We start from the raw sequence: 22,576 nt of genomic DNA, 5'->3' as shown, positions 1-22,576 counted from the left end.
CATCTCGGGAAGCCCATGCATGTCAACCTCCTCACGGCTTCTCTCTCATTCCATACCCGCACGGTATCATCTCTCTCCCATCTCGTGTTGTGTGTATGAGACGCATTCGAGTTCTTTCCCACGTGAGCTTTTGTGTTCGTGGAACTTCCAAACGAAGTCTTCTTTTGGAAAAACCATTCATTACACTTAAAGAAACTCGAATAAGTTTATTGCTACGTCGAATTTTAAATAAAAAAATCATATATTACCTGCTTGAGGAAGAAAATAAATATTTATATAGCCAACTCCAAATGGTTAAGACAAAGATTTATTGTTGCTGTAGAAGAAGAAAGAAATATTACAATTTTCGTTACCAAAAGATACAAAGAAAAGCACAGATTGATTCATAAGTTGTGGAGAATAGATCTCACCTCCCTCTTATTTCCAAACAACACTAATTGAAAGGAGTTGCTGTGCTTACTGCAATCTGATTCAGGGAAGAACAGATCTCACCTCCTTCCTGTCTGGACCAAACGTCTGCAAGAGGGGGAGGGAAGGGAAAAGTCAGTTCTTTTTTCAGGAAAAAAAGCAATAAAATTTCTTTTGAGAAATGATGCGAATACAATCAGTGCTTACAGAATCAGCACTCAATAGAAAAAATGATGATCATCGACAAAAAAAGATGACTTGATTTACCATGCAAATTTTGCCAACCACACTTTTTTCCTTTTAGGAAACACATGGGATGTTCGAAAAGCAGTCAAACAGCTTAATGGCTAAAAAATATGTCGGGTAAGGTTGATGAGTGCCCAATTTCTCGTAGAGAATATCAACAATAAGTTCATCATCGATCTTTAAGTGAATCATGCGATGGGCACTTAAAAACTTGATCTTGCAGTATAATTCATCATAAAGGAGCATTATTGGCCTTCCAGACTACTATTAATCTTATTCTACAATGCTTAACGTTCCTGCAACATCTGAACTTGACTTCCCTGAGTAAATCTATCACCGACCACGTTTCTCCTTCATGGCATCAGAACTACAAATTAGTCACTAATTTACTTGTCCAAATCAATTTACTCATATCAGCATAACACCAACTCCAGCTGCACGATGCATACTTGATTCTTCCTCTGCTTTGATTCGATATATGACCATGTATGTAGGTTTACTATGACAAGATCATAATCATAGGGTCAGTCAAATGCCGTCCACAGCTCATCCTTGGCCATTAACTAAAAATCAACAGGTCTCTTATTCTCGATAGCCACAGCTCATCCTTGTCCTCTAACATGATGGCAGGTAATATTTCACAGTAAGAACATAAATTCTCAAAATGAATCATGCCCGAAAAGATCTTGAACATGTCCTCTTCCTTAAATGCAAGAACAAATAGTGTACAACAACTGATAGAAAAATCAAAGCTAAAAAATCATAAGGCAATGGTCTATATTCCTTTTTGATGGCGAAGAGTTTAGCATCCTCACTAGTATCTTTGGCAAGGAATAAGATGAAAACCAAGCCAATATTAAACTGAAATAACTATATAGTATATAATGAGCATGGTGCTTGATCCATCACTGACAAAATAAACTCTAAGGAGATTATTTAAGCAAGCGATACTCGATTGAAATTTCGGTAACTGTATTCATAGTGGATTGTTTCTTCTCTTTTTCTCCTGGTTATATCAGCCAAATAAATTCCTCTGTGAAGAAGTTCCATAGTTGCCCACTTTAGACAATAACCGTTGCTTTGTTCACTGAACCATCAGGAAGTTTAAAAACAAACCCACATCATAAGTTCTATATAAAACGTATACACAGCCACCTTTCCACTGCATTGAGTGGGCTCAGATTGGCATATCCAGATCTGTTCTACAAACTAATCTTTTTGGGGAGAAGTAAACATGGGATCAGTTGAGAACAACTAATTGTGAAAACTATGCTTGACGGTCACCAGATCAAGATTGGTCAAATAGGGCTATAAGGGTCAGTTCATCTTGGTTTGGCTGCGCAAATGGGTTTGCCTATCCATATCCACAGCAACACAAAATGTCTTCATTGATCAAAAAGGTCAACTAGCTCTGCTATTTATCGCTGGCTTTCATACATCTCTCAATTTTATACTGCACCTGACACTGTAATTCCTTTAGTATACTCTTGGGGCCTATGACAAATATGGATGTATGATAACACTATTGTAACTCCTTTACTAGACCCACGGGGCTTATAAGAAACATGGCAATTGTGTCTCCAATATGTTACATATGATTGTTTGAATTGCCTTACTAATACCGGAAACAGCAAGAATGAGAATGCTAGATCCTGAAGTTCCATGTTACTCGAGATATTCAATATGCATTGTCAACTCTCTTCATTAATGATAATCTAAATTTCAAAAAGATAGATTTTATAAAAATAAAGCAAAGATTTAAGAAAATCATATACCTCAGCACCAAAACCTTTAACATACACATTGGAAAAGAGCTCAGATGGATCAGGCATAGGGCATTCCTGAAGTTTGGGAATTAAAAAAGAAAAGGTTAAAACAAGACCATGATAATATCAAAGAGCATGGCATAGTAAAACTTATGACGAGTTCAGAGTCACTTGCTGACCTTTGCTTGAGCAACTGCATCATCTACTTTCTTTCTAACTTCTTTTTCAATATCCTGACAAATCATGAAGCATAAGTTGATCAAAAGGACAAAAAGTTCAAATGCAGAGATTGATACGACTGTACACTCTCAATATTTTCATATGGCTTTTTAATTTCCGGAAATACAAGCAGCTCATTCTAGAACATAATTGAATAAAACCTTCAGCTCAGAGGCAGAAGCTAGCTCGTGAGACAATATCAACTTTCTAACCCTCTCGATGGGATCTCGTTCCTGTGTACAATATAAAACAGCTTTCTTAGAACGAGAACTCAAAAAATCAATTAATAGTAAGTGAACCGGGTATGATCAGCTGACCTGTCTTACACCACTGATCTCGTCACGTGTACGGTATGTGCTTCCAGGATCTGACATGGAGTGCCCATGGTACCTGTAAGTATCCATTTCAAGAATCTGGATACCAGTATATGAAGAAAAATATGAGTTCTTCATCCATTGTCTAATTTATATCAACACGAGCTTATAACTATGTATACAGCTGATTGTATGATATATCCACACATCAATTTATGATATATCCACACATACAATGTTATGTGTATGATATATCCACACAAATTTATGTATACACATGCAAAGGGTATGGAACAAGAATCGAGCCATGTACCCATACAATGTTAAACAAACCATGTTGATGTACAATGACAAACAATTTACAGTTAGGACCAATATTTAGGAAATATGAGGGAAAGATGAAGTGTAACCAGAAAACTATACATCCCACAAGTTAGAACAACATTTTAGTCCCAAAAATTGTGAAATCTTCATCTATGTCAATTAACCAGGCTTTCTAGGTTGATTCCATATTCAGCAAAAAATTAAGATCTCAACACATTTGAATAATTGATGTCCTGATTTTTCTTAAAGCAGTTAGGAGTTAGGACACTCAAAAAAAAAAACAACTCTATGAAACAGAGAATGATAAAAAGGCCAACAGCATCAACTTCAAGGGGAAAAAAGATTAAGAATGAGATTTAAAGAAGAAAAGAAATTTTACTGATCATCCGAAAGATAGAAAAGCAAACCACTTGGCAGAAGTTGTTGACTAGGGACAAAGCCAGAAACTTCACTCCAAGGGAAGACTAGAAATTATCTAAAATATTAAACATAGTACAAAATATATTAAACATGTCCATTCCAGATTTGAATACCAGAAATTTAAGTGCTGACTAGGAAAAACCAATACTCACTGCTTGCTAAAAATATAACAATTCAACTAGTTTTTCATATCAAATCAATTGTCCAATGATGGTTCAAAGTAGTGTTCCATTTTTGTTAAGTCAACAAGTACATCTATTATGGTCCCAGTGTTTGACATGCTTTTTGAAATCGATAACAAGTCAAAGTAAAATGTTTAATAAAAATCATCAACATGACATGTTTTAATAGAATGAAAGAAAAATCTCACCAGCAATATAAAGATTGTAGAACATGCATATTATTAACAGCCAAAGATGCAAGAGGTCTGGATCATGCAGAAACAGAATAACTGACCTTTTATTTAAATGATATAATTTTGGGAGTCCTTTATGTCAGAGGATATGATAGAGGACTCCAGAGTTATTTAATTAAAAAAATCTCTCTTCCATCATTCATTGCAAGTATGGTCTTCAATCTGATTTGTTGAGTTCATCAATCATGAAAACGTATGATCTACAATGGTGATTTCTGCAGACTGTGACTTGCAGAGGGATGCCAGAACTTCCGACTTCCTTTTCCTAAAATACTGAGGGTATCACTCCTGGAAGCAGATTAAGCTCTGCCTCAAATTCATAGCCAATCTACTCTGACAATCTGACTCAAATTGGTATTTTTTATATGTCAAAGTGGAGTTTTCAAATAGGGCCCACACATATGACAGCCTTTCTTTTTTAGCTCAGAGTACCAGCGACATGATTCAGAGATTTAAAAATTGATGGCCATGTAAACTGAAATGAATTAAACTTATTAAATATTTCCTTTCTAAATCAGGCCACACATGTACACCAGAGACGCATGCATGAGCTGCATTCTGTTCAGAGAGGACCAGGACATGCAATCCACAGAAAATAGTAGAGAATTTTCAGCTAAGTCCATGACAGGACGTTGGATGTGGCCATGGACCACTCTGATCCAGCAAGGGGCTTCACACATCTAATTGACAAATTATAGAAGTCATAATGTGTTTCCTACAACATCAGAAATTCAGAACTATGACTAAAATGCAGCAAAGAGGATTTGACAGAATAAAATGTGACTATTATATGCAGGAGACATAAGATATCACCATATACAGGCTCGGATAGATACATTAATAGTATAAAATAAATGATAAAGATGTTTTAACGTAAAGGATAAATACTTCCTGATACAAGTTTACACAAAATTGGTAATAGAGCACATTCTTTGGGCATGCATGATATTGTGACCAAACATTATTCAGATATTATGTTTGAACTTTGAAGTCCTCATTTTACACCAAAAATCTATTTATGATTACATATTCATTAAAGGCGAAGCTCATCATGCTTCATGGATCTTCATTAATCTAAATTAATCTGTACTAAACTATTATATCTGACATAATAGTTAGCCAACATCAACTATTCTATAATCTCCACACAAACCATAAGATAGTTTGTACCAAGGCTACATAAAAAAATTCTCTAATAAAACATGACAAATAAAAAGGTTGATTATATACTCACAATGGGTCCATTAGCTAAAGCATATTCTTTAGCAAAAATGCATGCTTGTTTCACAGCAAGAACATCCATTCCATCAACCTGTTATGAAAAAAAAAACAATATACTGACAAGGAATTTTATATAATCAACAGAACCTAATATCTAAAGGATATAGTTTATATTACGTTGCGGGCATAGGCAATGAAGTTGCTAATACAAATAGAGTGAATAACATGATAATCTAGAAGAAAATCAAAATTCACAACCAGCAAATTGTACAAAGCAAATCTTGCAACGATGAACCAGAATTGCAATCAAAATATTAAGATCCTAACATGTGCATATAACATTATCATATAGCTAGGCATCCACATATACATTTGCAATATAAAAAAGTACAACATATCCATATATGCATACTTTAGTAGCATCATTTGTTTATAATATATAAGATGAACATTACAAGTTGATTAGAAAAATATATTAACATCCATTTATGTAGCTTATTTGTCTACAATCACCTTTTATGAATAGTCACTGTTTGCTATAAAGAGGGGTCAATGAGTCGAGTCCAATTCAATTTAATCTGAGACCTGGTTCACTTAGAACTATATAAGTTTTGACCAGGAACCTGGATGGTAATGACCCAAACCAAAAATGGTCAGACCTCAGGAACATTTATAATAGCACGTATAATGTAACAAATATAGACTATCTATCATGGATCAGATCCAGTGGTAAATCTCAATATCAACTCAAACATGAAAAAGGTTTAAACCATGTATTTTCCATCCTCCAGAATCACAAAGACAATCTCTCTGTTTCCAGTTGAAAGTTGAATTCTACAATAAACAACAATGACTATGTTAGAGCTCAATCTTTCATTGTGTCAAAGATCCATATAGTTGACCCCATATAAGATTGGGCTGACTTTAATTGCAATCAATTAGGAGAACAAACACTTGGGTTGAATAATTGAAAGACACATTTATGTCTTTGAGCCCAAAGAAGCACAGATAATGGGACATGACTAGGTCATCACTCGAAATAGTTCAGTTCTTTCATAGTAAGCAGAGCGGACACCAAGCCAAGTGAACATTTTTAACTGACATTAACTATTTCCTTCTCCAATACAAGTTCTAAATTTACCGATAAATGCTCAGTAACTTATTTCAATTTATACTATTGCAATTGCTTGAATGCATTGAAAGCCTCAAGATTAATCTTTCCGAGATCTTTAGCACCACAAAAAAAAAATTCAAGCATGTTGAGTTGTCAAACTGATTGTCATTCAAGCAGCCACAGAAGTAAACTCCATAAAAAGTCATGTGCCAGAGGAACACAAGAATTAGGGATGGTGCATGGGACCAACACAGATTTTTCTTACTGTTCCAGCCATGTTATTGAATCAATCATAATTTCTACTTTGGGGGCACTTATATTATATACATGGGTTTTCTCAACTGGGGTCCTCTCTTGAAGAAAAGCTCCACATCCATGTAGACATAGTTCCAGATAATAGAACTCATGTTTAGTTTCTTGTATCAATAAACAAACTCCAGAAAAGGCTGGATTCATACTGATAATTTCTCTAGGATTAGAAGAACAAACTAAGTTAAAGTACATTTCACGAAGATATTGAGAAGAAAATTGGAAGACAAAAAGGATACAAAGAGTGCATTGTTAGACACACCCCCATATTTAGCTGGATCCAAGTCAGTCTGAAATTAGTGATAAGGAAATGATCCTTTTAAACAAACTCTGCAATCAAGACTATACTAGAGTAACTCTTACCAACCTACCCTTGCAATTCAATTTTCAAATGTTATTTTCAACTTGAACTAATCATCAAGTTTGAAATATATTTCCTACAAATTATGCAAAATCAAATTTCCAGTGGTCTTTTCATAATTGTCAAGTTTGAAACAAATGTCTCAGAGAATGACTCATCTACCATGTGCATAAAAGTCCTGAACTCAGTTCACGGTTTGTGAACCTTTTTACCTACTTTTTTTTTTTTTCACTTTCCACCAAAAGAGCAAGAGATAAGAGAGATCAATAAGTGCTGAGGTATTTCACATCTGAATGAGCAACTTAATTTGACCCAAAAAAGGCTAAAAGTAAGTGAAACTGTATTAACATCATGACCGCTGCTCTTCCACCCTCTGCCACAGAATGTTGAATAGTATCTACAACCCTAATTTAACAAGAGAAGACTCCAAGAAGTTAACGAACAGAGAAAGAACTCATTTAGCAATATGATTCAAGAGATGATCCAAGGAGGAATATAATCTAAAATGCCACAAGGTTTGAGTAATGGGAATAGTTTCCCTGCATGAAGTTGCAGGGTAAAGCTGAATGCGATGACCACCCCAAATTGGTGAACCCCTCGTGCACTGAGCCACCATTTTTTTAAGCACAACATCCCAAATGTCATGGCTTCTATGGTGCTAAAAGCAAAATGTTACCAAGATCCTATATAAAAAGGAAATACTATTGAATAGGCCTCTACTGTTAGTCCGAAAGTGCTATATAGTTAAATAGGTCAGCGGCAGTGGCTGATTAGAAAGTTAGAAAGTGACTTAAAATACCTAGAATTCAGATCGTGACCAATGCATCAAGAAGCTTAGAAAGTTAGAAAGGGACTTCCTTTCCTGACCTTAAGACCAGGAACATAGTCGCCACGCTTGTAATAGGCTGGGCTTTTCGCGGCTCTCCACTCGGCTGTACCCATTCCATCTGGGAAACAAGGCAGGTAGGTGAAACTTCCATCAGTCACCGTCTGCGTCCTTCTCCCTACCCACACACATAGAAGGGCACGATAGAAACACTCACAGTGATTGTTCTCGCAAACCAAGATGGCCGGCAGATCTAACAAGGCGGCCATGTTAAGCGCCTCAAAAAGCTGCCCCTGGTTGGCAGCCCCATCGCCGTACAAGGCGAAGGTCACCGAGCCATCCTTGGAATATTTCTGCGCGAAGGCCACGCCGCAGCCTAGAGGGATCTGGGCTCCGACGATGCCGTGGCCACCGTAGTAGGAGGCTTCCTTTCTGTAGAAGTGCATGGAGCCGCCCTTGCCCTTGGCGCAGCCATCGCGGCGGCCCATGAGCTCGGCGAAGGCCTCGAGGAGGGTGCCGCCGCGGCCGAGGAAAGTGCAGTGATCGCGGTAGGAGGTGATAATTCCATCGCGCTTGGTTATGGCGGCCTCCATGCCGACGGCGACGGCCTCCTGGCCGTCGTAGAGGTGGCAGAAGCCTCGGATGAGTTTGGCCTTATACAACGAGTCGGCGGCGATCTCCATGCGACGCATGAGCGCCATGTCGCGGAAGAAGGAGAGGATCTCGGCGGGGGTGGTGTCGACGGCGCGGGAGGGGGGCTCGATCCGGTGGCCTGTGAAGGGGACGCTCGTCTCGATGGTGAGGACGCGCTGGTCATCGGCGGCGGAGGAAGAAAAGGAGCGTAATGACGAGAAGGAATGTGGACGGAGGAGGAGCTTTGAGAGAGAGGATGGCGACGAGGAGCGGGCGAGGACGGCCATTGTTGCTTATGTGGTACTCACGAGGGTTCAGAGTCTCGAGGCAGAGAAGAAGCTGATATATATATATATATATATATATATATATATATATATATATATATATATATAATGCCTCATTTCTTAAAACAATGATATTTGAATAACAATGTTGAAATATTAATTGAAATGTTAATGTACTTTAGATATTTATATAAATTTTAAGAGTATTTTTTTTTTATATTCAAACTATAATTACATCTGTTGTCGTCTGGAGAAGTTACTTAGAAACTTGCGAAAGAATAGATATACATACGTACATCAGTTAGGCACGTATCATAAGAGGCAGGTGTCGTTATGAAACGGCTCTATGAGTCGATGACCTCAAGCGTCTCTTCTTGGTCGCTCATCAAACCCACCCATTCCTGGATCCAGTGAACGCGAATCTGCTTCCGAAGATTTCATGGAGGAAGCCTTGGACACCAAGAAGCATGGCATGTCTTTTAAGTCACCATGGCAGCCACTGTATTCAATCAATCATATGTTCATATTTTCGCTTTGTTTCTCTTCTCATGTCAAGGAAACATTTGGATTCAGTGTCCTCTCATCATTAAATTAATATTTAAACTTTGAATATTTGATATATGAATGAAAAACATACATCATTATTATATTAATATTTTAAATGTAAGAAAATTAATAATAAATATTTAAATCTTAATATTTATTAAAAATGAATTTGATACATCATCACCATGCCAAACGAGTGTTGCCAAAAAGATAGCACAAAAGATCTATTTCTCTTATAAGACTTTAATCATGAACAAAGAGCCAACATCAAAAACATGCAGGTCAAATTTTATTATCATCCATTAATGAAACAATCATTCTTACACTTAAAAGAGTGATCTAAGACTTCTGAGATCCATCATTAGATTGAACTGAAGTATGAGCATCAATAAGTTAACTTGATGTCATTCTGATTAGAAGCTGGTCATGATATATCTGCCACACAAACACACAAGTTTGGTGATCCGAAATATGTGAAATTAGAACCCTAAGATTTCACATTGGATCATATTCACCATTGCACACATTTCCACAATTAAGTAACATATGTTCCGGAAACCAGCAATGTGGAAAGCTAACCTTTTAAGACAAATAGAATCTTTTTGAAATGTAACATTAAAAAGGACCGGAGATGAGTACATGCGCTGGTTGACAAGAATCAACCCAAGAACTGTCTTTTTCTTTCATCTATAGCCTTTGTGGGTTCTTGTACGAAGAAAATACATAGAACCCAAAGCAGTCTCAGGCCAATTCATATACGATGAAGAAATTGTTGCGCAGGTTAACTGGTGAAAGTAAGCAGATAGATGAAGTGGAGGATCATATCAATTTTGCTACAATAGATCACTCGTGACGAGCTTACTGAAAGGCTGTTGCAGGTTCCTGCTTCCTTTAGTGGCCTCCACGTACCATGTTTTCCATGCCTCCACGTAATGTGCAAACAGTTCACTCAAAGCTACAGGAGAAGATTAATTGTTAGGCTAATGTCATGCCAAGATGCAAGGAATGTGATAATTAGATGAAATAAAAATTTAGATCTATGACCATTAGGTTCTGAAACATTATTAGTATGTAATTATTCCTCCTTTCCAAATTTCAGAAGTTATAAACAAACAATTAAGCTTCATGTTGGTTGTTATCTCCACAGAAAAAATTTCCATTTGCAATACTCAAAATTTTTAGGAAATAAAACTGTGACCAATTGATTTGCATCTTAAAAGCTAGTAGATAGATAAACTCTGTGGATCAAACATTGAGAGGATAAATACAGCAAAACAAAGAACTTTGTTGATTGTGTAATCTCAATAAAGGACTGTCTTCATGTGGCATGAGCTTGGATTAAGAATAATTGAAGCTTTTCAAATTAAAGATTCATCCCAACTTACTAAATGAATTTAAACAATAAATGCATAAGAAACAAAATCTGTCCTCCTTTATAGATTTTCTGCAAAGGGAATCTTAAAGATTTTAGTTTGATTTGATGAATACAAATTTCAGAAATTCAAGTCATTCGAAAAGGGTTCAAATGTATACCTTATCATCCTCTAAGAGCAAGTTATTGTAATGAGACCCAAAAACTTAAACTACTAAAAATAACTCAATATAAACTTTAACAGGGAACATGCACATATTTATATTCAATCAAGTGCTGACATTTCTTCAAGAACATAGATCATAAGGATATAAAGCCATCAAATTGCAACTAAATAGCTGTAACAAGTTAACTATCCTTCGGTGCAAATAGAAGAAATTTGGCGGATGAAATATATAAAGATATTGATCGGACCTTGGTTGTGATACTGGGGGCGGAAGGAAGCAGCCAAGCTCTCCCAGTCTTGAACTCCTTTCCCGCACTTCACCTCAACATCAGCTCCCCGTTTCATTACTCCATTCGGATGGAAAGGACCGAAAGCGTACCCACTCTTGGATCCCAAGTGCTTCAGGGCCTCGCGATTACACTCGTTCAGATCCTCACCTTTCGTCTGAACTTTGGTCGGTTTCTTATCCGCTGTTAAATTTGGCCTGCTCTTCTTCGAGTCCACGTTGGTGATCTCAGTTCCAAATGCTCTCTTCGTCGGCTTCTTTGGACCTGGTGCAACAACTGTAACATTATTATCTGCCTTCATCTTACCCTCCTTCAATCCCAACCAGCGAAAGGCTGGCTTCCGTGCTTCAACTTGCGTCTGCAACACCCAGATCACAACGAAAGATAAGAAACATAATGCATTCTCGTCTTTCTCGTTTTCAATGTTGAACTCATAGTAACTCATAGAAGTTTACCTTCTCAATGAGATTTATAGATGACAGGACATTCGCTATGTCGTAGAGACGCCGGATCTTGGCTGCATTATTATCTTAAAGAATGAAAAAGAACCAACATTGCTAATGAAGAACATGAGATTTGAGGAAAGATTTTGAGTACTTCTCATATAAGATGCGTCATGGATGGCACCAAGCAGCAGCCTCGCAGCGTCATCAAGCGAAATTGTGTCCCGCTGATTGAAAACTAGTTAAATTAGCTAAAATGGTAAGAAAACAAAGGGAAAGGATCAATGAAATTTCATTGGGACAAAGGGATCGATGGGCATACATCTGTGGTTAGAAACAGCTTGATAAAATTCTCGGTGAGCGTGCCTAAGGATTTCTCCCTTCTGTTGGCTGTCGCTACAATTAAAACAAATAAGGGCATAAATACGTTGAATTCAAAAGTATTATTTTTTATCCTAACAAAAAAAGCTAAAAGTGTAATATACACACCAGATCTGGCTTTGCAGCAAGCACCACTCGATAAAGAAGAAGAATTAATTATTTGACTTGGTTTCTCATCTCCTTCGTCTGCATACAGATCTGGACTTTCGTCTAGTTCGTCCTCCAAATCCTCCTATTACAACAAAAAGAACTTGATCACTAACATGAACATTGTTTACGCGCTGCAGATACGAGTAATTGGAACTGGAAGGAGAGCTCAAACCATACCTTGAAACCAGATCCTTCACTGCGAGTAATTCCGCTTCGTGCCTCATCCTAATCCAGATCAAGATGCTAGATCGTCAAATGTTTTGTGCTACAAACAAAATCAAAAGTGGGAAAGATAGATCTGACGAGCTCAGACCTCCAATCTATCCAATGCCTTTGGGATCCCCGAAAACCCGATCCAGGAGTACGCATTTTTGGCCTTCCTCGCAAGAACCTGCCAGATCCCCAAAAAATAAAACCATCCTCTGTTCACTAAACAAAACTCCAGAGGGAGATTAAAAAGATGCATCTTTCTTTCACTTTTTCAAATGAAACGATCATCGGAACCAGTCCAGCTCTCACCCCGACGCTCTCCATGATGTTTACGATATCATAGATCCGCCGCCTCTCGACGCCGAGCCGCCGAGCCGCGTCATCCAGGCCGATCGAGTCAACGCCGTCGCGATCATACAAGCTCACAAAACTTTTCGAAACCAGCAGATCACGGCACGTCAAACAACAAGCCCGAGGATGGCATCATCAAAAGGACAGAACAAGGGGAAGCGAGGTTTACTTGGCGCACAAGAGGCCGAGCGATTTCTGCTTCCTGCTGTAGGCGTGGTGCCTCATTCCAGCGTCCAGCGGGTGCGAAGAAGAGGAGGACATCCTTCCTCGGAGTCGACAGCAAAGAGCGGAGGCTCCGAATCGAGATCAGGCGAGGAAGGGTTGGGGGGGGGGGGGGGGGGCGGAATGGCGATTGTTAAAAGGTCGAGGGAGTTGTGTTTGGCGCGGAGGGGGCGAATTGGAATTTTTTCGAAAACAGATCGGGTATCCGAGTCCGCTCCGTGGGATTGGCTCGTCGCTCGTTGCTGCGCCCGCGGCGCGGGGGCGAGGAATTCAAAAAGATATTGCCGCGCGGCGCGCCCTGATGGGATCGAGTCCGTAGTGACGATAATGTCCTCCGACGAAGTGGCAATCGGCGGGGTGTTTTGGTCAATATACTTGGGCATGGTGTGTGTTACGACTTACGAGAGAATCCGGGGGCGGCGGCACGTGGTTTGTTTCCCCCGTGGCCAGAGCTTGGGATGGCCCGTGATTGCCTCCTAGCCGTCCGTTCACCGTCAAATCTACATCTACTCGTCCGAGCGTGGGTCCGAACCACTTTACCAGAATTTGGGGATGCGGCCGTTTGTTGACGGCCGTATCCCACCTTAACGGAGCCAAAGAAGGGCAGATGAGGGAAGTGGAGGCAAAAGTCAACTCTCTTAAGTTTTCTGGCTATCGATTTAGGTTGACAATTAAATGATTAAGTCAATTCGATTTAAATTTTGTTTGAGACTTTTTAACCAAATCTTTTTACAAAGGCCACGTGGATATACGTGTCATTTTAATCTCCAATTCACTTTTGTAGTATTTCATCTTGATGATTTTATTATCTTACAAAGTAATATTTGACAAAAATATATTTATCTTTTATCATGATTGGTTTAGTTCTTAGATATTTTTAGACTTGAAGAGTTATCACAAAATATTTTGGTTGATACATCTAAATTAAACATCAATTCATTTAGTTAATTTTTGAACTAGAGCTACAACTGCAATGTATTCTATTTTTATTGTTGATAATACTACAATCAGTTGTTTCCTAGAAGATCATAGAATTAGTTTGTATCCTAAAAAGAAAATATATCTAGATGGGTTTTTTCACTACCAATATCTCATGGATAATTAGTATTGATATTTCAAAATAAAATTAGTATTGATAAATTTAATTGAATAAAAACTTTCTCTACCATTAAAAAAAATCAAAATCCTAAGCCTTGTTCAAATAACAAATGACAATCTTTATCGCTTAAAAATAAATTTATGTTGGATTCTTCATTTATTTGGTTATCAAGATATCTCATATATATGGTATTATTATTGTCAATGCCTATAATGTATCTATAATAATTATTATCGATCTTTTCGTCACCACCAATATTATCAAACTTTAATGATTAATTTATCCAACAAAAAGTCTTCAAAAAAAAATTTATCATAGGACACCCTCATATTTGATGTTTACTAAAAGATATTTTTTTTAAAAAAATCAAAAATACACTTGATCTTGGGTCGATTTATTTTATTGAATCTAACTACCTGAGCCAAACCTAATCGATCTAATGGTTGATTTGGTCTAATCTAATCCATTTGGGTTGGATTCTACACAGTAGATCGGGTTAAACTAGGTTAAATCAGGTTTGAAGTAAAAAGCAATGGAAGATGGCAATTGATGCTCCTCTTCTCCTGAGCAAACAACTTTCATTCTTGTTGTGGGATGGGAAAAAACACCGCATCAAGAGTATTTCTACTCACCACATGAGTAAGATTTGTTTCATCATCGTCTTCTACCCTCGACATCCTTTGTAAGTGATATTTTTTTTTTTTATCTTCGTTTAGGTCTCTGATTCTTTGTTAATTCCAGTTGCTGGCATTCATGCCCATCCATTGTTGTCCGTCAGCCGATGAAGAGTTTCCAGACGCAGACATGGTCGGGCATCAATTGAGTAGAACGACAGAGCAAGTTCTCGGTGATAAGCCATTAGATTTTCCAATAGCCAACAACACAACATAAATGGTTATGAGTTTTCAAGAATCTACTAGATGATGGGATATAAAGAGAAATAAACTTTTGTATATGAATAAATACTAGCAGGCCATAACACGCAGCAGAATTAAATGAAAATCACAATCAAATATGACACCAAAATTTACGTGGAAAACCCCTCCAAAGTGAAGGGTAAAAACCACAGGGCAAACTAGATATAATCCACTATTAGAATAATGAATATACAAATCTCAATCTCTTACCCTAAACCTTAATAACAATCACAAAAGAATAACTATGATATAAGGATCATATCACTGTACACAATATCTAAATTCTCTTTAAGTAATCACAGCAAGAATTTACTATAGATCTGATCTAATTAGATCTAGGATTTAATCAAAAGGGAAATAACCTGTGAGCTATTAAAGCCTACTATAAGCTGAATCATGGGCTATCAGCCAACACCTAAAGGTAGCTTTTCGCTCTATATCATCTTTTATTTCTCATTTCAATATCCACATATATATATATATATATATATATACTCGGTTACTTGTTCTTTTGCTCCATTTGAGCTTGTTCTAATGTTCTCCTTTTCTCACCATTTAGTAACTTTTAACTATTATCGATTATATTTAAAATTAGAAGCCACACATTGTATTTAACTTTTAACTATTATCGATTATATTTAAATTTAGAAGCCACAAACAGTGACTCAACGAGAGAGAGAGAGAGAGAGAGAGGGGTAAAAGTGGTGTATTATCGATTATATTTAAATTAAAAATTTATAGTTTTAAAAGTAAAATAAATAATTTTATTTTACTTTATCAAAAATAAAATAAGATAATAGTTAATTGAGGACAAGCACCTTATCAAAATGACTAGATAATATTTCGGACAACAACCTTATCGTGCCGATTACACCCTCCTTCCCAATTCATTAGATGTTATCAAAAATAATATCACAAATAAATATTAATTTAGAAGCCACACATTGTAGTTGATATGGAGACAACCATGGCTTAGTTGTTCCGAGTTCTATTGTCCATATCATTTTTGGATAGGATTCTCTTTTATCGTTTATCCGATCTTAATAATAGAAACACACATGAAGGACATCGACCAATTAGATACAATCAACATGCATGAACATATATATATATATATATAAAACGGAGGACATCTTTCCAAAATAAACTATTTTCAAAGTCTATCTATCTAATTTCAAGTCTGATTAGTATACATCTGATCTTTATTAGTTATAATAATATTAAATTATATCATATTAATATAATTTAATATATTAATTATAATTAAAAACAATTAATTAAAAATAAATAAATCATAGAAGTGGAAGAACAAAAATAAGAAAAAGAAATGCCTATGTTAAAGCAATATGAATAGGTAATTGTTACCAAAACTATTATTTATTTAATGGCCCATTCAAATCCTAATCCCATCGGGGATCAGATTACTGAGGAAATTAACCATAAATTAATCGGCTCACTGTACGTCGGCATATAAATTAGACTGCTAATGGAAACTATATATTAGGCGCAGCGGCGGTCTCCACGTTTTAAACGCTGCCCTCCCTCTTGTGCTGGAGTCGGTTGAACGGAGGATCTCGTGTGCCGGAGAAATCCCAGCCGTCGGTACCCGGTGGACGCGGCAACTTGATGCCTATAGCTACGGGGAGGAGGGGCGGGATCGGACGGCCCGGGCTCGTCCACTGGACGGCCGCCCGCCGCTCGACCTCCGGGGCGGCGCCCCGGCGGGGGATGTGCGGGAAGGCGAAGGCCGGCGACGGGGATTCTTGTAGCTCGTCATCTATCGGGCAGGACAGCGACAATGTGGCCGGCGGATCTGCGTCGGAGGGCGAGGAATCGAGGGAGACGGAGATGGAGAGCGGGTCGAAGGGGCCGCTGGATACATTGCAAGTGCTCGAGGAGTCGCTGCCGATGAGGTATTCGCTCTTGATCTCCATGGATTCCGCGTCCTTCTTCTTTCTTTTCCTTTTGTCTGAGTTCTCGAATCGAGCCTGCGCTGGAAACCGTTCCTCTTTCTTTTAGTTATATAAGAAAATGATTTTACTCATTATAAACATTGGAGTAATTTGATTTTATATATCATACAGATAATAAATAAAAATAAAAGAGTACAATATCACATGCCATAAAATAATGCAAAATAAACAATAAAATAGAAATAATAGTAAAAAAACCACAAATTTATAAATTATGTTATTTACATAATTTGTGCATTTTTTTTTTATTTTAAGCTATTTTTTAAAAACTATCTGACATTTATGTGAGGCATTTGCATGTTTATGTTGATAATATTTTTTGATTTACTATTTATTATTATATCAAATATGCTTCTTGTACTTTATATTATTTAATTTTTGATATTTTTATTTCTATATTGTTGTTATATTATTTTATTCTTAACGTATGTTATAATTATTCATTTGGTCGTAGGCGTGGTCTCTCAGGATTCTACGCCGGGAGATCCAGATCTTTCCAGAACCTTACCGACGCTGAGGCTTGTTCTTCCGCTGGGGAGATTGGCAAGCCGGAAAACGCCTACACTCGCAAGCGCAGGAATCAACTTGCCTCCAGTATCGTGCAGGAGAAGTCACATAATGATGAGACGGGGGGAAGCAACGAAGACCGCAGCCCAAAGAGGCATGCTGCTGCCGGCGGGAGCACGGTGACGACGTGCACCATCACCAGCGATGGCTCTGCCGGCTACGATGCTACTGCCATCGAAGAAGCGCCAGATCCAACTCAGTCTTCCCCGCCCGGTCTACTGCGGGAGGAAGTTGGTAACACAAGCGCCGCCGCTACCACCGAAGAAGAGCAAGATCCAGCTCAGTTTCCCCCTCCCGGTCGACCATAGGAAGAATCTGGCACCACAAGCGCCACTGCTGCTGCCGCCACCGATGAAGAAGGAGATCCAGCTTCTGTTATAAATTGTTCAAATTAAAAAAAATTCTTTTCAAAATAGTTATTTTTCAAAGATTGTAAAAATATCTATAAATAAGTATTTGAAAGTAAATTATGAATAAGATTTTAATTTTTGATATTAAAACTTTTCTTATAATTATAATTTTTATGCTTACACGGTAATTAAACTTAAAAGGAATGCACTGTAGTCTGCACCTGAAAAGGAGGTGCAACCATGTAAAGAACCAGTGAAGAACACACTTATAAGGTAATGATCGACCATTAAGCAAATGGAACAAGAAACAAATGGTGTGTTCCTCCTCCTTGATGGATCACTTACAAGCCAAAACCATAAGCAACAGCAATCCAAGCTGCAGCCACCATAGTCCATAAAGCACTGCTGAGGCTGCTGGCGCCGCTGCAGTCGTCGTTGTTGCCGCTGAAACATCCAGGCCGGACTGTCTTCGCCACTCCTCCCTGAAGCACGAAGCTGCTGTTCCTTGTCCCATTGCTAAACAGAACACACCAGAAGTAGGGAGCTCCACCATCGGTGCCACTAACAGCAACTCCTACCTCCGTGTGGTTCTTGTCATGCAGAATCTGCAGGCTCCGAGCATTTTCAATCAAGATATCGAAGGCCGCTTCAGGGGAGACGTAGGTGCTCTGGCAGGCAAGTAGCCGGCCGGTGATGGGAGCAAGTGTTGGAGCTTCAACACCACAATTGGGAGCGAATGTATCGATAAAACTACTGTCAGGTGGCTTCTTGCTGTCCCCAACCTCACCACACTGACCCTCGTAGGCTTTGATGTATTGCAGGGCAATGCAGCCGAGGCCTGCATTGTCAAAGAGAGCGGGGGATTTGTGGGATGTTCTGTTGCTGTTGATCACTGACACAAGCTCATCTGCAGGATTGTCTGTAAAGAAAGCAAATTGAGAGAAGGCAGGAAAGACAATAAGAGAAACCAGATGTTAATAATATTAAAAGATTAGTGATCTAATGGGATGGGTTGCCTGTTATTGGACATTATATTACTCCAGAGATAAAGTAGCTTACAAGATAGAATCAAGGAGAGAGAGAGAGAGAGAGAGAGAGAGAGAGAGAGAGAGAGAGAGAGAGATACATAGTCTTGAAATAAGAGAAACTTTTCATTCATAAAAATATTGCTTCCTGCAATTATATCATATGTAATCTAGTCTAACTCTGCAGATGTTGCTCTTTCATATAACAGTAAACAAAATTCTCGCCTTAACTTACACCATTTTCTGCAGTTGTTCCTCACCCAAGTAGTTATTTTAGTATTTGGCCATCATAGAATATACATCCCGGTATAAAAAGGGGAAAAAAATGAAGCATATACTTTACATAAAGACGCATATTTCCCAGATAAAAAATTTTGAGCTGGTCTAAAGCCTTGTATTTCTACATGGATAGTGATTAGGTCAAATTTTGGCCATCCATTTGGAAGGACAGGGACGGGGCCAGCTGCATCCTTTCACTTGAATCGTCATGTTGACCAACAAACATTTGTTGGTCTCATATTTCAAAGAAAATAATGAAGAATTAAGACATGGTATTAGCACGTAATCTAATAGCTTAAGTTTTTCATCGTAGGAAGCAACATCCAATTGCCATATCAATGTGTTGGCCTGGACTAATATCTCCCCAGTTGATAGCCTCATAGCCAATGGTGTAGCTTGAGCAATGAGGAGTAATGGACCAGTCAGAGTAACCTTCTGCATGACTATGACTATACAAGAGAAAGGTAAGTAGTTAAGTCAGTACGTAAGTGCTTTAATTCTGAGATTGCTTGATTGGTATGTGATACAACTACAGATGGCAAATTTAATTTGATACGAGGGATGTTAACAATCAATGGGGACTCTCACATGAGGGTAAGATTGCCGGAGAGGAGACATGTGAGGATAGTTAGACCTATATCGCAAGAAAATAATAAAATGAGAACAAAATCTATACGATTAGTATATACCTAACAGCTTAAGCTCTTCGACCATTGTGATAGAATTATATAAATTGGACTATTTGATGTCCTCCCCCTCCCCAAACAATATCTCCCAACAGACAAACATGACAGGCACTATGAAGTTTTACTGGTCTAAAGATACCTTCTACAATATGCAATGGATGATTCAGTCACCTAAAGTCTCAATATCTCTAGCTTTAATGGTCCAAAGTAATCTATCTGTGATCTATGGCACAACACAATCAGCACGCTAAAAATATGATACAATTCTCCTTTTGGCTAAACCTCGATTCGTGACAGAATTCTTCCAGTATGCTCTCTTTCAGGTCAGATCTTACAGCAATCTTAGAGCTACCAACATATTAAGCAACATAGATAGAGTTTATATTATGAAAATTGCTTCTCGTCATAATTCCAATTGCATAGTATCATCTCAAATTGATACCAAAACCCCAAATATTATTTTGATTGATTTTCAATTGTATCCAACCATTTCAAACCCTGTTTCAGCCAATGAGAGTAGTTTCAGGCAAATTATGACTAACCATTGCGACTCTAACCAAATTCTACCAAATCATAGTCAATGTTAGTCAACTTTCAACAAATTGCAAGCTGATGGCAGCTGTCCCTGTTTTTGGTTCCAAATATTTTAACCAAACAATTTAGCTCGATCTACAATCTCTAAGGTCTAAATATATTTCATCTACCATGTGACATAATCACTCACAATCGATCAGCATCATTCTCGTAGCTAACATTCTTAAAGGTGAATGCGTGTGCAAAGAGATCATCATATCCGGTATCAGTAGGAATTCAACCCAAAACATCTGCAAGACATGTTTGCAATCCCATTCGCCATGATCCTCTGTTCATTTAAGTCTTTCTACTCACAGATTCTTCTCATATTGTCCAGTTTACCACCACAGTGTGATAAAGTTGTTAAATGCATTTGTAAATAGGTTTTCAGTAGCCAAATTTATCAATTTTTAAATTGTTTTCTTAACAATTCCAAACATGTCTCAATCTCTTTCTCGCAAATAAACTACAGACCTTTGACCATCACAAATGGCCATCAATCTCATTTGATCCTCTTTCTTGTCAAACAAGATATTTGCATAAGACTTTTAAGTTTGACGATCAACCGAAAGATTGAGAATCTTTCGCTACAATATTCAAAACAAGTTACCTGTGATGTATTAGCTTCACTTATTGACTCCATTAATTGTCTCTGAACTAATACTTCTAAAGTTTACAAACATTTTCCATTGTCATAAACTTGTAATTATGGCTCCACAAAAGACACTTTGAGTGAGTACTTAATTTACGATCCTTGATCCTCAACAACAAGCTAAGGTTGTCATCTTTTCCGATCATCTTTGACGCACCAATTGAAGAACCAAACCAGATTCCTAAATCTTTGATGCCAACTGACTATCTTAGGTTTTAGTTGGTGAAGAACAAGAGAGAAAGGGAGGAGACAGGCAGCAGAAGATAAATAAAATAGACCGACTAGTTCAGTAATCGCTTGTAAGGTAAGAAATATAAAAGAAAATCCTACATCAGGTTGTACAGAAGCAAAAAAGATGTCATCACCCACAGAATCTAATAAATGGATTTACTGTAGAAACAAAAAAGATAAGCAACTCTGATTCGACAGAAATGCCATGAGAGAACACAAGATAAAAATCCTCTAACCATCTAAATTCACCAAGTTAATCTACTCCTCGAAATGCTCCTCCATATATCAGTGAAACACATCAATTGGTGAGATATACAACTAATGCAGTTTCCATCGGCTAAACAGGAAAAGGGAAAAAAAAATTCCTTCATAAGAATCAACCATCACTAAATCAATGCGAGCGAATCAGACGAAAGATACTCGAATACGAGGAGGACAGACTCCTGAACCGACCAATGCAGCCAATGCTCCACAGATCTCAGCAGAAACGGAGCTCTGCAGCAGATCCACATCGAGGAACAGCCGTTCACCGACATTTAAAAAAGAGAGGACGCGCTTACTTTTGCTGTCGGTGGCTGAAGAGAAAGAGGAGAGGAGGAGCAGAGAGGCCGCTAGAAAGCAGGCGGAGATCTCCATTGCCTGATCCGTGCAGCTGCTTGTTCTACCTCTCTGTTATTTGGGTGTCTTTGTGCTATAATATTGCAGCTGGCTTCCGGAGATGACACTGCCAAGCTTCGGACAGCGGCGTGTGAGAGCCCACAGCTTACCAACTTTCTTGGTTGCTTTCCTTATTAATCCTTTAAATCTTTGGAATTTACTATCCAACCCTCAATTCTCCCCAAGATTAATTAATTATTATTTTTAATATTTCGATCATTATATTTTAAAAAATATATATATTTTCTATAATTACGAAAATATAGAATTAAAAAATATATAATTATAAAAAAGGAGTTTTATTACCTAGTTTTGATGTACAATTGCTATCTATCTTTTTCTAGTTTACAAGATCATTTAGGAGTATGGGAATCAACTGCTTATAAGTTCGTCAGGTCTCCCTTATCCTTAGAGACATCTTTTGAATCTCATATGTTTTTAAAGGATAAAATCGTACGAATACGCTCCAATCGATCGATCAAATGATCCCTTATCAAATTGATGTTAGAATGAGGGTTCGATGCCTGCACCTCGGTCGAGCAAACTCGCTCTCGAATTATGCACGTAGGCTATGAG

General features: G+C 37.8%; 4 protein-coding genes across 5 annotated transcripts; 1 reads left to right on the top strand and 3 right to left on the bottom strand.

Moving 5' to 3' along the window:
• Positions 1-252: 252 nt before the first annotated feature.
• LOC135625520 (pyruvate dehydrogenase E1 component subunit alpha-1, mitochondrial-like) lies at positions 253-8,913 on the bottom strand. Its single transcript, XM_065130416.1, has 8 exons — positions 8,161-8,913; positions 7,985-8,064; positions 5,347-5,424; positions 2,957-3,052; positions 2,801-2,872; positions 2,600-2,653; positions 2,430-2,495; positions 253-516 (listed from the first exon to the last, which is right to left on the bottom strand). The coding sequence occupies exons 1-8, from the start codon at positions 8,861-8,863 to the stop codon at positions 472-474; spliced, it is 1,194 nt and encodes a 397-aa protein (XP_064986488.1). The 5' UTR covers positions 8,864-8,913; the 3' UTR covers positions 253-471.
• Positions 8,914-9,976: 1,063 nt separating this feature from the next.
• On the bottom strand, positions 9,977-13,185 carry LOC135625961 (E2F transcription factor-like E2FE). 2 transcript variants are annotated; one of them, XM_065131122.1, is made up of 10 exons: positions 12,939-13,185; positions 12,728-12,848; positions 12,522-12,599; positions 12,386-12,433; positions 12,167-12,290; positions 12,000-12,073; positions 11,832-11,904; positions 11,690-11,751; positions 11,196-11,592; positions 9,977-10,364 (listed from the first exon to the last, which is right to left on the bottom strand). In XM_065131122.1, the coding sequence occupies exons 1-10, from the start codon at positions 13,028-13,030 to the stop codon at positions 10,243-10,245; spliced, it is 1,191 nt and encodes a 396-aa protein (XP_064987194.1). In that variant the 5' UTR covers positions 13,031-13,185; the 3' UTR covers positions 9,977-10,242. The 2 variants fall into 2 exon arrangements, with proteins under 2 accessions (XP_064987194.1, XP_064987195.1); XM_065131123.1 differs by having other exon boundaries at positions 12,000-12,067; positions 12,939-13,109.
• Positions 13,186-16,633: 3,448 nt separating this feature from the next.
• LOC135625517 (protein OXIDATIVE STRESS 3 LIKE 1-like) lies at positions 16,634-17,975 on the top strand. Its single transcript, XM_065130413.1, has 2 exons — positions 16,634-16,920; positions 17,435-17,975. Exons 1-2 carry the CDS (start codon positions 16,634-16,636, stop codon positions 17,853-17,855), a joined length of 708 nt encoding a protein of 235 aa, XP_064986485.1. The 3' UTR covers positions 17,856-17,975.
• Positions 17,976-18,163: 188 nt separating this feature from the next.
• LOC135625518 (uncharacterized) lies at positions 18,164-22,090 on the bottom strand. The gene is made up of 2 exons (XM_065130414.1): positions 21,904-22,090; positions 18,164-18,816 (listed from the first exon to the last, which is right to left on the bottom strand). Exons 1-2 carry the CDS (start codon positions 21,977-21,979, stop codon positions 18,239-18,241), a joined length of 654 nt encoding a protein of 217 aa, XP_064986486.1. The 5' UTR covers positions 21,980-22,090; the 3' UTR covers positions 18,164-18,238.
• Positions 22,091-22,576: the final 486 nt, after the last annotated feature.

This window comes from Musa acuminata, chromosome BXJ2-10 (assembly GCF_036884655.1).
Source record: "Musa acuminata AAA Group cultivar baxijiao chromosome BXJ2-10, Cavendish_Baxijiao_AAA, whole genome shotgun sequence".
Lineage (NCBI taxonomy): Eukaryota > Viridiplantae > Streptophyta > Magnoliopsida > Zingiberales > Musaceae > Musa > Musa acuminata.
This window is presented reverse-complemented; position numbering and strand designations above follow the sequence as displayed.

Coding starts and splice junctions, on each gene's coding strand:
- LOC135625517 (XM_065130413.1), top strand. CDS start 16,634: ATGCCTATAGCTACGGGGAGGAGGGGCGGGATCGGACGGCCCGGGCTC. Junction 16,921..17,434: donor GAGGAGTCGCTGCCGATGAG/GTATTCGCTCTT, acceptor ATTTGGTCGTAG/GCGTGGTCTCTCAGGATTCT.
- LOC135625520 (XM_065130416.1), bottom strand. CDS start 8,863: ATGGCCGTCCTCGCCCGCTCCTCGTCGCCATCCTCTCTCTCAAAGCTC. Junction 8,065..8,160: donor GGTTTGCGAGAACAATCACT/GTGAGTGTTTCT, acceptor CTTGTTTCCCAG/ATGGAATGGGTACAGCCGAG. Junction 2,654..2,800: donor CTTCTGCCTCTGAGCTGAAG/GTTTTATTCAAT, acceptor ATGATTTGTCAG/GATATTGAAAAAGAAGTTAG.
- LOC135625961 (XM_065131122.1), bottom strand. CDS start 13,030: ATGTCCTCCTCTTCTTCGCACCCGCTGGACGCTGGAATGAGGCACCAC. Junction 12,434..12,521: donor AGGCATTGGATAGATTGGAG/GTCTGAGCTCGT, acceptor GATCTGGATTAG/GATGAGGCACGAAGCGGAAT. Junction 11,593..11,689: donor CTATAAATCTCATTGAGAAG/GTAAACTTCTAT, acceptor TGGGTGTTGCAG/ACGCAAGTTGAAGCACGGAA.
- LOC135625518 (XM_065130414.1), bottom strand. CDS start 21,979: ATGGAGATCTCCGCCTGCTTTCTAGCGGCCTCTCTGCTCCTCCTCTCC. Junction 18,817..21,903: donor TTCAGCCACCGACAGCAAAA/GTAAGCGCGTCC, acceptor CTTTCTTTACAG/ACAATCCTGCAGATGAGCTT.